At 30.5% G+C, this 15,916-nt stretch overlaps 1 protein-coding gene across 5 annotated transcripts in view; it reads left to right on the forward strand.

Annotated features, from left to right (window-relative positions):
- Positions 1 to 15,916, forward strand: part of LOC118190544 (SEC14-like protein 2) — an 87,692-nt gene that overhangs the window by 55,458 nt on the left and 16,318 nt on the right. For all 5 annotated transcript variants that reach the window (XM_085808534.1, XM_035361272.2, XM_035361270.2 and 2 more), the window contains 4 exons: positions 3,707 to 3,750; positions 10,371 to 10,430; positions 11,649 to 11,739; positions 13,746 to 13,840. In XM_085808534.1, the coding sequence (XP_085664660.1) occupies positions 3,707 to 3,750; positions 10,371 to 10,430; positions 11,649 to 11,739; positions 13,746 to 13,840 (290 nt within the window). The remainder of the gene's footprint in view (positions 1 to 3,706; positions 3,751 to 10,370; positions 10,431 to 11,648; positions 11,740 to 13,745; positions 13,841 to 15,916) is intronic.

Genomic DNA, 15,916 nt, shown 5'->3' on the forward strand with positions numbered 1-15,916 from the left:
GAAACTATTTATATTAGAAATTTTTTTAAATATTTTTTTTCGCTCACAGATGACCCAAGAACGTTTTAACTCCATACTGCTGTTTTATTCGAATAGTTTAGTTTTTTATCTTGTATGTTTTGAAAATAACCTTCACCTTTCAAAGAGATAATTTTCTTTTCTATCTTCACCTCTGATAACTACCTTTCAAAGTGCCAAATTGCACCTGATGACTCTATGCACTACTTTTTTAACTAACACAGATCTGCCATTCAACTGCCATTTAGCAAGCAGATCTGAAATGAAACGATGAAAACTACATAAAAATTGCATTACCTAAGTTTGTGGCCATTTTTCACGCTTTTCAATTTGTAATGCCTTTTTTGGTTGGAGTTTCACGATGTTTGACATTATAAATAATTTTTTTGGTTAAATTATTTTACAAATGTTACAGTTTTTAATGAAAAATTCTGCTTACCATAAAGCATTGCAGTAGCAGATTAATATCACATAGTTGTCTAAAAAACGTAAGTTACAAATTGGCTTTAAATTTCAAAAATTTTTCTAAACTTATCTTGCGTGCTTAGTTTTAGTCCTTTTGAAATATACTAAGTAAATTCACAATTAACTTCAGAGAACTTAAATGTATTTCCTTAACCAAACACCCATGACTTTGAGACGCAATGAATGAATTGTTATGATAATTATTATTATGAACATTATAGTATATGAACTCTTTTCAAGTCATATCCTTATGGTTGAGATCAACTTGGGTATTATCTGAAAAGATGCACTAGCCTGTTTCTGTGTTCAGATTTTATACCCATTGTAGAGGAATACCGATTCGTACAATTGTGAAACTAAAACGGCTCATTTGTTAATTACTTAAGGCAAAGCACTGGAGGTTTATTTGCCTGAGGCGAGAGATGTATTTAAGGAAGATTTTCCTAGGGAAACTGGCTTGCATTTGAATTACACATGGAAAAATCCACGAAAACTTCATACGGACAGTCCGGTCAATGGGATCTGAACCCGAGTTTAATTACTGTGGTTCGTTGGTCTTACCCATTTCGCCACTGGTAGGCAGCGATGCAAATGGGAACAAAAGTTTGAAACACATGATCAGATTTGTAAATTTCGTGGCTCACGCGTTGGAACGTTACAACCTACCAGTGAGACAGAGTCAAAATGACCTTTTAGCTCACTTTTTCAAAGCCCCTTCTCATATCTAGAAAGCACTTTTATTCCAAAAATTATTTTTATGTTATTTTTATTCCCAAAACTTGAGATTTTTCTCGTTTTTTTCCTACAATTTTTTAAGAGGTCTGTCATGTCCAAAAAATAGATAAAAAACATATATATTTTGTTAAAAAATTTGACATGAGATACAGTCTTTCAGTGTTTTGGAAAAAGAGCCACAAAAATCATTTTGACCCTATCTCTAGTTTATCGCGGCATACAAGTTGGAAACGATGCATTAGCTCATTGCTTGTAGTATCAGCAGCATTGTTACTTACATTAATTTAGATAAGTTCTCTCGGCCAAAATTAGAAAATTGTAAACATTTCTTTTCTCTAAAGACGATCGTTATACTATTTTCGGACAAGGTTGTTTACAATAATAAATTATTCCAACAAAAAGAGAGCTCTAAGTAAGTTTCCTCCATGTGCCATCTTAGATATGAAATAATTTTCATGAGAAAATCTTATATATTTTTAGTATGCAAATTTTAATGCATAATTAAAACGTCTTGGTGAAATCAACTGTATTACGCAAACATAAATCAATTTAATTTTTCCTTTTTTAAAATTTTTCTCAAAGATAATTTCCAGATTTCTACTCCTGGCACTAATATAAAGCTCACTACGTTGCCTGTTATTGTTTTGCTAAGTTTTGCAGTCTAAAACACTGCAAAATGTAGCTTACAAAAGCTTTTAATTTTCACCTTACAGACGCTTTTAACATTGTTTTCCCCAAAACTTCTGCTCACGGTCGTGGTCGTGGGTTCATGATCTCCTCTGGTAAGATGTCATACTTTTATGCAAATGATTTAAATTACAAGAATTTTGTTTTCGGAAACATATTTCAAGTGCAAAATTCGATATTTCGCTGGTCACAAATATAAGAATTATTATTATAACCTATTAATAATTCTGTACATTAAAATATATAAGCAAACTGGTAGCAATAATATTTATTAACATTTAAGGATTATATATGCGTAAAGAATTTCCATATCATGTATCTCATAGACTTTGACATTTTTTTTACTTGAAAACCATTATTTTCATAATCTACTTTATATTCCGTAAAATAAATTATCTTGATTTGCGATATTCCACATTTAAAGAAACAATACTTATTCCGGTAAATTTTCAAAAATGATTTGAATTTTGGCAAAATTGATCTCCTAATCTGTATTAAAATTTCTTCATTATAGGCAAACATGAAGGCTTAGTAACATTTAAAAAATGCAGTCCTTCAAAATAAAATGTAAAGGGGGATAAACATAAAAATTAAGCTTTGGAATTATTTAAATAAATATTGTATAAAGTTATAAGAAACAAACACTGTGAAAACTCGTTAAAAATGAGGAGAAATCTTATGCTTCTAGAAAATAAGCGAGGTACTGACGTAGTTTCGGTTATTCCCATCAGGTCAATAATCCCACGTGTGCCCTCATTTTTAGCAGCTTTCATCCCATTACTGAAGTCATCGTTTTCAGGTGTAGGTCAGAACCTTTGAAAAATGCTGTTCTACTTCTTATTATTCAGTTATGGGCTCATTAAATTCCATAAGATAACATAAGGTTGCATTTTTTTGGTTAAATTTCTCACTCTGAGGGCAGTTTTTCACTTTTATAAGTTCACCTTTTTTCAGCTGCAAGCAAAACAAAAGTCACTTTTGAAAAATTACTTTATAGCATTTCAAACTATCGGTTGAGTGAACAAATGCTGATTCCAGCTGTCTCGATGTAATTCACTGAATCACATATTTATTCAAGCTTATGAATTTCGACATATTTCATAGCATCAGATGCAACATTTCAGCAATTTTATAGCATTTCTCGGTAGAACGCATTTTTGCCTGAAAAAGAATTTAGTTTTTTCAAATCAAAACCTTAAAGCATAATTGTTAAATTTCTTTAAATTTTTTTCAGATTTACATTGTTAATATTATTATATTAACAAAATTGATTACTGAGCACTAATAAAATAAATCCTTTTGATAATTACTAGAATTATTTTTAAAAAGGCTTAATTATGTGTATCGCAAATGTTTTACGCAATAGTACATATGCGAAATTAAGTCTATAATAAATAAATAAGTCCTTGAAAATAAAGAAACTAAATTTTGAATATTCCTGTAATTAAGAAACTCAAATAAATAAAAGCTTAAAAAGCCCATTTTATGATGAATTTAATTTCCAAATTATCATTTTCGCACAAAAATTTCTTATGCATTTAATAGAACAACTTTGAGTTTTTGACATCACTATAACTACTCTTGAAATTTCAAGTTAATATTTTGGTTTAAGAAAACAATTACACCAAATTGGGTTCCCAGCATTTTTAGACATCCCACTAAATAATTTTGATTTTTGTAAAAGAACATTATCAACGCGGTAATTAATTTTTGATTATGAAACACAACCGAATAAATTTTCACTACTATAAATTATATTTTTAATAAAGTGGTGAGTTGATTTTTTTTTATTTCCTTGCAGCAAGAAACTGCAACCTAAATAAAGCTGAAGACATGTTAAGGAACGTAAGTAACAATAATTTTTCACTTTTGTATCTAAATTAGAATAAATTGAAACGAAGCAGAACGACGCAAATATGTAATCAGTAGAAATTTATGCAAAATTTAACTGCATGAAAATGAAATGTGACATTAAACCTCATAGTTACTGAAAACAACGTGTAGTATTTATTAATATTCTTTGGGCGTGCATGTTTATAATCGATGTAATGTAGTGCATATGTCTCATCAATGAAAAATATATTTTCCAAATGTTTTCACTGCTAATAGCTTGTATAGTTCGGAATGAAATTATATTTTTTCCCGAGACTTGTAACTTTTAAGCTGAATTTAAAATTAAATTACATATACGATATAAAAATTTGCTGATATTACTAATTCAGAAGTCAAACAACAAAAATCAGCGTTATATTTACAAAATTTTCACAGGACTAGTTTCGATGGTTTTACCGAACTACCATCCTCAGCTGCAAAACCGCAAATGCAAATGGATTTTGCAAAATCGCAAACCGCAAATGCAAATGGATTTTGCAAAATCGCAAAATCCATTTGCGATTTTGCAACTGAGGATGGTGGTTCGGTAAAACCATCAAAACTAGTCCTGTGAAAATTTTGTAAATATAACGCTGATTGTTGTTGTTTGACTTCTGAATTAGTATTTATTCGGCGTGTTATTGTGTCTTAATCACTGATATTAGTCGATTTTTGTAAAATTTTCAGCAGAAATAAGATATCAGCCAGCATATAAGTCTAAACCTTTTTCCCTTAAAATGAATTTCTAAAAACAATATTCGTTTTCTAATCGTAAATTAAAGTTTAAAAATCAAATCGAGGTAATTTAACCTTGATCTCTCTACTTTTACGTTAAATAAAGCATATTGACTTAGTTTTATGCAGGAAACCTTATTCAAATACACAATTTAATTATCTTCCTTGTAGAGTTTCTTAATAGTAGCAAGTTTTTATGCAGGGTGCTTCACAAAGTCTTAAACAAACTTTAAATGGGCTATCATATCTAGCGACGCGCGTGGCTAGGCAGGATATTTACAACAAACGAGGTTCTAGTAGCACTGGTTTAAACGGGAGGTTTTCGAGAAATTTTCCATCTAGCCGAGGAAGGGATGTCCCGGCTATGAGGAACATTTTGAAACTTTCCCGAAAATGTTTCGTTCGCAGCTGTGTTCTACGTAGAGATCAACCAATCAGACAAAAGTTCTGCTTCTGAAGGATTACGGGTAATTTTCAATATGGCGATGGCTGCAACTGTGATATCCTGAACGGTGGAAATGGAAGCCGATTTCATTGAAGAAATACGGAAAAAGCAGTATATATATATATATATTGCTGTTTTGTTGTAGTATAACTGTCTAAGTCATTTTCAAAATGTTTATATATTCATTAAATTTATAATCGTGGAAATTTCAGAGTAGACAGCATTTTATGACGTGCTATTTCTTATGATTTGTTTAAAATTATTCGTGGCCAAGAGTTCGCCAGATTTGTCGTATTTCGTGCTGATCGTGTGAAAAGAAATGCTATTATTATATAATGGAATTTTTTTATTAAATTTCAGCTGAATAATTTTTTAAAATCCCTTTGTGTATACGCGACTTTTCTGCTAATTACTTTTATTACTTTTAAATTGAAATTGCATAATCAGCGACATACTGTAAACAGCATAAAAGGTGCGCAAAAAAGGAAAACGTAGATCATGTAATAATGAGGATACACATTAAATTTGTATGCTAATATCTTCATGATATTAATGAAACGCTTCTTAGACTATAAACACATTAAAAACTATATATTTTTTATAAATCCTACATATAGAAACATCTAAAATTTATGGATTTATTATTATGAATGATGAAATAATGAGAAACATTTGTATATACATTCATTAATACAAATCTTTTTCATTACATTAATACTAATAAACATACATCAATAACTTCTAAACCATCGCATCTCTCTCTCGATGTATATGTAAATATATGACTTATTAGATGTATATATGTGTGTGTGTGTGTGTGTGTGTGTATGAATAAAAAAATGAACATTGCAAAAATGTTTATTTAACGTTACTTCTAATTCATATAATGATCATGTAATTGGCAGCAACTATAGTCATCAGTTCTTTGCACATTATCATAAATATGGAATACACAGTTGGAAAATAATTGAAGGGCATTTTGTGCATTAGGCTAGTCATTAAAATTCACCCATTTAACAAACAATCTTTGCATTTGTAATTTACTTCCCAATTTAAACAAAAATAAACTGAGCAAGTATAGCCTTTACGAAATATTTAACATTTTGAGGATAAAATAAATATGTTTCACTCATCACACACACACAAAAAAAAAAAAAAAAAAAAAAAAAAAAAACATATCAGTAAATGACATTATATTGTGTAGATAAAAATTATTAAATAAATATATGGATACAAAAATATTGTTTACAATAATAAAATCAGAAATAATGAAAAACACTGAATATACGATGTAAAAGTATTTACAAAAATAATACAGCAGATTATCTCAAGAATCGGAGTAAAAAAATATACAACTTAAAAGTAACAATTAATGTAATAAACGCATGTCATTTTTTCAAGGTATTGAGTCAACATTATTAATATAATTACAAAATATATTTTGTATATACACTGAATTTGAAAGCAAACGTCTCTTTCGTCAATTTGAGCGATAACTGATTCCTGTTTGGCTTTCAAGTCTGTTTACTAAGTGTAGATGGTAACCCGGTTTCGTAGAAACGCAGTCCCGAGATATGTTTCTTTCGACGTCGTGTTCCGATAACGAATAGTGTATGTGATAGGGCTTTTAAAGGCAGGCAAGGAATACAGAACAAACCATTCTAGCAACTGAATATGCAACCGGATAAATGTGCCCCCTCGCTTATGCTAGACACCGTTGTTTGCCAGAAATTTCATCAGGCGGATCGTGTTTCTATCGAGGTTTTGATGTTGCTGGATGAAAAAAACTTTCTTTTTGGTCACCACGATCCACTGACCTGTCCCCGCTGATTTCTTGCTCTGAGGTTATTTCAGAAACTTTGCATGGGAGAGTCTCTGAGTCTCTTACAGTGACCTCGTTGCAACAGTCGATGAGAGGTGCGGCATTTTTGAGCATTTTCTCTGACAATGCATCGAAAATGAATGAAATAATGGAATTTCATAGGATGCAATGAACATCTTTTGAAATTGTAAATATATGTATGTTTAATAAACTTATTGCATTATTTTACTTGTATTTCTTTATATTTTATTCCCCGTATACTTCTAGCTCAATCAAATCGCATTGGCATCTATACGTTACCGTTAGCATCTACGTAAAAAGGGTTTGTTTTGTATTTATAACTTACTTTGAAAGCTTGCGCAAGAACTTTCGATCCATCTTGTGTATGATCAGAGCTGGATTAACTATTAAGCAATATAAGCACGTGCTTAGGGCATCAAAAAAAAAAAAAAAAAAAAAAAAAAAAAAGAAAAGAAAAGAAAAGAAAAAGAAAAAAAAAAGGGGGGGACATACAAAAAGGGTTTTAGGTATTCAGGAAAGGGGGCACCAAAAAATTTCACATAGCCGGTTTTACATGGGGCTGCTAAACCAAAACCGAATGAAAAAAAGCTGGTGTGAACATATGTGAGGGCATTAAAATTTTTGAAGTACTTAGGGCCTCTAAAGGGCTTAATACGGCCCTGTTTTTGATGCTGTCTTACATGCACGCCCTTTTTACTATTGTAAAACAAATGCGAAAATTTGTGGTCATCTCATGTATGTATATATGACGTCCTCATATATTTGCTTATATATGGTAAATATTTTGTCGGAGTTTGATTATAGCTCAATCAGTTTTACAATGACAACTGTCAGATTGCTGCTTATCTCTCGTGGGCACTGCCAATGGATCCCACGAGGATAGCAGCTCAAATTTTGGCAAATGCATCTTAATTCTTAAAAGAATATATATAGTTGTATATAAGGGCCGAAAACACCACAAAAGCACAGGGGCCCACTCTTTTAAGACTTCTCAGTATTTGTGTACTTTCCCGTATACGTTTCATACCGAAAAGCTATTCTTACTCTGTCTGAAGGTAATTTTGCAGTGTCTTTGAGGTTAATTTATTTCACATAAATCACCTTAATTTCTGTTTTAACAAGCTTTCACGAAGTTATTACTTTAAGTTTGACATGAATCCTTTTTTTTATATTTCTAACTACTGAAGAAGTAGTTTCCTTTATCAATAACTATGTGATGGGCTCACCCGGTTAGATAACTTTAGCTCGGCGATAACGCTCAAGGGGAAATCAATCGAGTGCCAATTACATTTCAAGGCGAAATTATCCTAAACAGGTTACTGACTTAACAAAGCATGTCTCAGGCTAAACGGTGGTCCTCTTGCGTTGTATAATATATATACGTATATAATATGCAACGCAAAATTAATTTCTATGCGTGTATTATGCACATATGTGTGATTAACTCAGGAATTATCTAATAGCGAATTACAAAACTATATACATATATGACATTTTCGTGGTAATTCTAGTAATATTGTTCAAAAAATATTGTTGAAATGATTATATTTGTAGTAAAAAATACTTTTGTAATTCACAAAGTTTACAGCTTTATATAACATACAGAATTAAAAACAAAAATCGCTTTGATATCTCCTTCATTAAGCGAAAAATTGCTTGATATTTTTTTTTTTTTTTTTTTTATGTATTGCAGAAAAGTCCGTTAAATCAAAATTTGCTTTCAAATTTCTGCTCAACCTAAAGCAGGTAAAATGCACGGTTCATTTGGAGGGAGGAAATTGTTAAATTACAAAATACCTGTGACAGTAGGTCGAAGCAGGTTGTCTTTGATAATCTATTTTCGTAATAATTAATTGCAGTTTGTATCAACTCGAACCATGATGGCCTAAATGACCTACGAAATGCTGAAGGAAGAAAACGGTAAAAACATTACAAAAATGTCTTTTCACTTCAGTTAACTTGCGTGCTGTTTGATAATGTATTAATCCGTGAACCGTAAACAAACTGCATATTTAAAAATGCAGTACTTTTAAGGGGTGAAATTGTTTGAGCAATCAGAAAACTTTTAGATTTTCCTTCTAAAATAAGGAAACAAAATTAAGTAATTACCCTCGTTTTCTCTTGTTAGGCTTTATTAAATAGACATATTACTGGTTGTAATCATTAAAATAACCATGGTGCTTAGTAAATTGAACTTCATCGAAATTTCCTGTAATACATAATGTGCGTAGATAATTTCAAATAACGATGATAATGACTATAATCTCTGGGTTAAAAATTATTTGAATGCGTGTACACTAGGCTGAATACATGTAAGCAGAATTTAATATTCACGAAAACACCAATACCATCTAAATTATTTATAACATAATTTCTTAATTTGGATGGTATTTAGAGGTAGGAAATACACTATTTTAAATTTTAAACTCTTTAAAAACCCAGCATTTAGTAATTTATGGAAATTTATTCATGAAATTCAATAAATAATTTTGGCTAGATGCTAAACAATTAAATATGAGATTAAGGTTTCTCGCATTAATTTAACATATTAAAGCAGACGTTGTAAGTGCTATCTATGCTTTGTACATAGTGATCAATATAGGCGAATTAAGTGCTATATTATGGGTATAGTGACTAATGTAGATGCTATGAATGCTAAATTATGAATGTAGTCATAATCAAGCTCCTCTGAAGTTAGAAACTGAAGAATCCAGCATTCTTTTCCGATAATGAAACCCGAAACCTTCTAGATGTTAGGTGATCACTAAACCACAAGGATATATGGGAGGAATGCTTTAATTCCTTACATTTTCCCTTCTTAAATGGGGACCGATGAGAGGAATGAAACACAGTTTGCCGTATAAATAGTAGTGATGACCTGGTGTCCTCACAAGACCTTCGAGCTTAGTCTAGACTAGAGGAAGAATTAAAAACAAAATTAGCATCACCCGTGCGTAGCTTTCTTTCCTACTCATATTAATAAACAAAACAATTTTTTTTCTTTGCATTATATTTAAAGGAAAATAAACTTATAACAGAAGAATAGGTCTCCTGTATTTGTCTTATGAAATCGAAATTTGGGTAAAAGGAAGCAAAGCTTATTTCAGAAGCAAACATCATTTCAATACATTAATTATTAATAGAAGAACATTTTATTTCCGGTCTTAAGCGATTTTATTTCCAGTCTTAAGCGATATTTAGATTTTATCTTCGGCACATTTGGAGCAAAAAAGCAGAAAATTATTTGTTATATTTGTATACCGTGAATAAAATTTTCTAAGAGTTTTCCGCATTAAGGTATTAAACATAAATTTATGAACACGTAAGTACGAGTATATACTCATATAAATACTTGTATGTCCGTATTCAAATTTAAATGCACAACAACAGAAAAAAAAACTTGAGAATTTGAGAATAGTATGAAAGAGGATGAAATAAAAATACCTCTTTGGACTTCAGAAGTTAGCTACGTATCGATATCTTAGGGGCATTTTGTTAAATAAAATAAAATCGTAACACGTATGTTATACAAATATATAAAGTTAATTATTGTTTTATTTACTATTCCAGCATATAGAATGGCGTGAAAAAAACGATATTGATGACATTGAAATGTACAAGCCTCCTGAGGTAAGTTGCTATTGTGAAGAATATCTAATTTCAGGATACTATTTCGGAGTACTTAGCGCGGAAAGAGAAAAAATAATAGAACTCAAATTAGCTTTAAGTACTCATTAAAAGAAATAGAAAACAATGTACAGAAATAGTAATTTAACTTACAAAACTTAAGAAATGTGACTTACTGTGAAAAAACTGGGAAAAAAACCTTATCATAAGTTGTAGTGACATTGGCCCAATTAGATTTTTTATAAACATTTTCTTTATTAAAAAAATAGAAATAGTTTTTAAGTTCTTTCACAGACAAAGTCCTATTTTACAAAATTCCTAAATCTCGCTGGCTTCCTGTATTCATCTCTATACGAACATTATTATGCATACATTCTTGCATGCATACTAACGATTATGCCAAAATGAGCTCAAAAGGCCAAAATTACCGCACTTAGCCATATATTTCTGTCTAAACTAGAGCTAAATTTTACACTTAACGATACTGGATGCTTCACGTTTCTCCTATTGCATATGTAAGAAAATAGACTGAATTCGTCTACCTGGCACACTCAATCTCACAAACAGCATACGATTTCACATCTGAAGTCAATATAAATACGAAGTGAAAAAGAACGCAAATAAAAAAAATAAGGAATAGAAAAAGAACATGACTATTAAATCATCCTGAATATATTCAATAGACAAGTTTACTAAACAGGAATTGTTTCTAACTTGTATTGTTCTTTTTGTATTTCATCAGTTGCGTCACCCACCATAATATTGCCTTGAATTTCTTAAATGCTTCTCTGCTTTATATAGAATAATAATTAGACTGAAGTTAATTTTAAGGAAGCTTTAACTTTTTTGTTTAAACGTTATTTGTATTTTTACTATATTTAATACTATAATGTTAAAACACAGAAATTCATTTGAAACGTATATTGATAATTAGCTGTACTAAAATAATATACAAAGTTACAAGCATGAATCTCACGTTTTATATGCTTACAACAGATTTAATCAGACAAAATAAAAAAAAACTTAATTAATTTAAATTTAATTAACTTTTTAATATCATATATTATTTTTTAATTATAAATTATTGAAATTAAATATTAACTATAAATTAGTATATCATAATTGTAACTATTTGAACTTGATATAATTACTTTTTAGATAGGTGTTTAACAACAAGATTTATAAGCATGCTAAATTTTTATGTTATTACTTATGATACAGGTGGCCAAATATTTCCCAATGAGTTTGATAGGGTTCGATAAAACAGGCTCGCCGATTCGATACCTTCCTTTTGGAAATATGGACGCTAAAGGTAAGAATCGTTAGTGAAAGTGCACAAAACTGTTTTTTTATATCTTCTGTTTCATTATAAGTTGCTAATTTTAGTGATTTAAGAAATAATGCTTGCTAAAATTCGGAAATTTTAATGCGAAAACAGCGATATTGTTTTCTTAAATAGAAGTGGCTCTATCAAAACATATACATGTATTACACATTCTTTCTAAGACTTTAATTAAAATTTTTACGTCCAATCAATTTTTCTGCACACTATGCATTTTTTATAAATAATTAAGAGCATATTTTCTCCTACTTAACTTAAGACATAATTTCATTTTGTTTGAGACTGATTTACTAGTCGTAATTAAAACAGTAAAAGGTAAAAACACAAATTTTAATTTAATTGTAAGCTTGTTAATCTTTCATATTCATATTAGTAAATGCATGGCTGCTTGAATTCAATTGTAACAAATGAGGTTTTCATCAGCAGTTAACTTTAATAAATCCATAATTATCGTAATGAATATTTGTGAAACATTGTTTTACTTATTTGAATATACTCTTAAAAAGGAAAAAAAAAATTATCAGAGTTGCTCAAAAAGATCTAAGTTAAAATTAAATAATTTTCTAAACCTTAACATTTTGAAATAAATTAATCTACGAAAAACTAATCTCCATTGATAAAATAACATTAAAATTATATTAAGCATGGATAGAAGATATGCATGCTTCAGTCTTACGTGGTAAAACTTCTTGATCCAGTTGCATATGTTTTACTTCAATTTTTTTCTTCGACAGGATGACGGCTGCTTTTCATTCATTGCTTAATTTCATTTTATTTTTCGCCTAGATGCATATTAGACATGAAGCTAGTTTGATATCATATTTGAATATACTTCTCTTTTATTCACATTATCTTCTAAATTGTAAACACATTTATATTTCAATACCAGCACAATAATTCGATCTAATGCTTCCTATTAATTATTTAACTTACAGAGACATTAAACTTGAAGCAGGAAATATGAAAAATGAATTATGCTCTCGACGGGACTCGAACCCTGGATCCCTTAATGTTAATTGAGTCTGCTATCATTCACACTACAAGATCACGCATGGACGAATGCGAAAATGCTCTACAATCTACTGCAGATAATTAACATTTATAACTCACCAACTACTCTGCTGAATTTGAAAATGAAAAGTTCAAAGCATCCCTGCATTTTGCTTTCGATTTTAGATAACCTAAAAATATAGTTACCAGCAGGTGTGAAACTAAACTACCGTATACTTTCGAATATAAGCTGATTTATATACAAGACGAAGAGGTAAAAGTTTGTTGAAAAAATTCGCCTAGAATTGGAAAAACCCTTCTATTATAAGCCGAATTTATAATCTCACAATAAAATCAGCTGCATATTGCCAAAAGTGCGAATAACTGGCTTTCTAAGCTTAGGTGAGTGCCAAATCCTCATCTGTTCGAAAAATAGGTCAGAAGCAATCGAACTATAGTTCCAAAAATGTAGCTTTGGACAAATCTAAAGATGGTGGTAATTCACGACTTGAATGATGTTAATGGATAAATTGAAAACGATGATATGCGCTGTAGCCGAGATATATTTTCAGAAACTGTTAAAAAATTATGAACTGAATACTGATATATTGAGAAATTTGATTGTTATTGGGATGAAATAAAAATATTTTTTTTTCAATTATTTAGCCTGTAATATCAGGTTCGTTGATCGAACTATTCGTAAGTCATTTTGAATTCGTGTTTAAACCAATCTATAGTGACAAAACTTTTGCTGAAAATTCTCGGGCTTTACACAGAAAATACGGTAGTTTTAAAATGTTTTCGAATGCTTATTATGTACAGTTCGACATTCTTCGATTTGTGAAGCTAAGTTCTTCTGCACACTGTGTTTTTGATTCTAACCTTAGGTATAAACGTTTCTTGACTACCAAATTCTTTTACAAATGTATTCCTTGTACTCAGAAAATGTCTCGTAGCCATTATAATTTATGCGCATATTTACGTAGGTTTGTTAAAATCTGCCAAGAAACATGATTGCGTAAAATCTGTGGTGCAGCGTTTGGAATCAGATGCAGTAAGAATGAAGGAGAAAAGCAAAAAGGTTAGTAAATTACAGACTTTCAAAAGTACTTTAAAATAATTGTTTACGTTCATTCTAGAAATTATATATGTCATGTAATGTCAATTAAAGCGGTGTATTTTGAAAACCTACAATCCGTACAAAGTTCACTATCAGCTATATTAATATCTGACGGGATATGAGTTAATAAAAATGCCATCTCAATGAAGAGTAGCCCCACCAGTGGCCCAAGGTTTAAGACCGCTGAATATTGGTATTCGGTTCCCGGTGAAAGGGCTGGCTGCATAGCTAGTTTTCGTGTTTTCCCCATGTGTAACGTCAATATGGGCAAACTTCCATTAGAATTTCCTCCAAGAAGGCATTACTCTTTTTAGGCAGATAGCCCTCGTATGCTTTGTTGTATTCAGATCTAACATCAAATGACAACAAACTATAGAAGGTAAATGAACGTAGAATTTAAAAAGCGTTTCTTAAAATAGCTGATATTATTTTTCGGTAGATATAAGTATAAATTACGACAATTTAATTAAAATACTATTAATAAAATATGAAATTTTTCTTAAATACGGCTTACAGTAAATTTACAAACCTCTGAACCAATTTCAACGGAACTTCTTCGATTACTCTCCCCTTAACTCCTTTAAATGAGAGACAGTAAGTCTACCAGAAGACAGCAGGATTTACAACGTATAGTGAAATCAAATTAAATTAATTTTTGAAAGTAGGCTACAAATTCGGTGTCTACCTCAAAATTTAGTAAATTGAAGCGAAGTAAGTAATTCTGTGATTTGATTTTAATTAGAAACGAAAGGCATAATAAAGATACAAGCTTTGATAATAATTCCTAATATGGCATCAGTTTTATTAAGTAAAGCATTTATTAAGTTTTAGAGAAAGCAATTTTTCTAGAATAATTAAAAGCAGAGCAATTAATAACCTTAAAATTCCTCTGAAATATTATCGAGTCCTTGCCTACGGAATAGAAGGAAATATTCCTCCCTAAAATTATTTTATCGTAAATAATAAATTATATCTCTAAAATTCGCCTAAAATTATTGCTAAAATTCTTTAAAAGAGTTGTTTAGAAATCTGTTAATTGCATTAAATTTCATTATTATTAAGATGTAATAGTATGTTAATGCTTTTGCGGAGTTGATGCTCGATCTCAACAAAGCTACCATAAGGGATATTTTATTACAGATCATTTACAGTTTAAAAAGCCTTTGTTTTCTTTCCAGTTTAGGTTGTTTTGCTGATAAAAGATTTTTTTACCTTCATGGCAGATCTCATGCATTAAACATACAAACAGCGGTGGACTTAATTATCATTACTGCACTGCAAGTTATGTGAAATAGTTACTCTACAAGCAATATTGATATGCAATATCTGAATCGGTGTATAAACGGACAAGTGAAGATAATCAGAGGCAAATGTGTGACATAGTCAGTAAAATGAGTAGATGAACTTGAAATCTGAATGATTATGGATGCTTAAAAAGTAGCGGTGAGTAATAAAATGATCGTAACTAACAAAAACCCGGATTTGAGCACAAAGCCTGTGGTCACAAGTGTCAAATGATTATTGGATGTCAGAGCGTAATGGGATGGTGTCAGATTTGTTTAGTTTGAAAAAAAAGAGTTAGAATTTTTGATAATCTGAATAATTTACTTTCTACTGCTACAAATAAAGAAACTCCATTTATAAAACTTTCCTGTCTCGGGCAAGATGATATACTTTCATTTTTCTAGAAACACAGGAATTGCTTAGTAAATGACAGGAGATTTGTATGATTCGATGAATCACAGTTTCAATTATACCATTCAAAGTCGGAATGGAGGCATATACACTGGTGTGCAAAAATTAAGGATGAAGTCGAAAAATTAGCATATCAGCTGAACGAAGAGGCAGAGCGGACAGAAAGACCAATCAGGAGATTAAGTAAGGTGATGTACGGTAGCACATGCGCAGATATGCAGGTAGACGTAATGGGGGAGTGTCTGAGTAGTATAAAGCATGTTGTCGGTGTAAGATCAGTATTTCTGGCAAAGAGATTGCACGCCGTATACCAGTTAAAATCACACCGAGTTGCTGCCTCAG

Source organism: Stegodyphus dumicola, chromosome X1, assembly GCF_044657685.1.
Source record: "Stegodyphus dumicola isolate Sdum_Otavi_A_Nest chromosome X1, ASM4465768v1".
NCBI lineage: Eukaryota > Metazoa > Arthropoda > Arachnida > Araneae > Eresidae > Stegodyphus > Stegodyphus dumicola.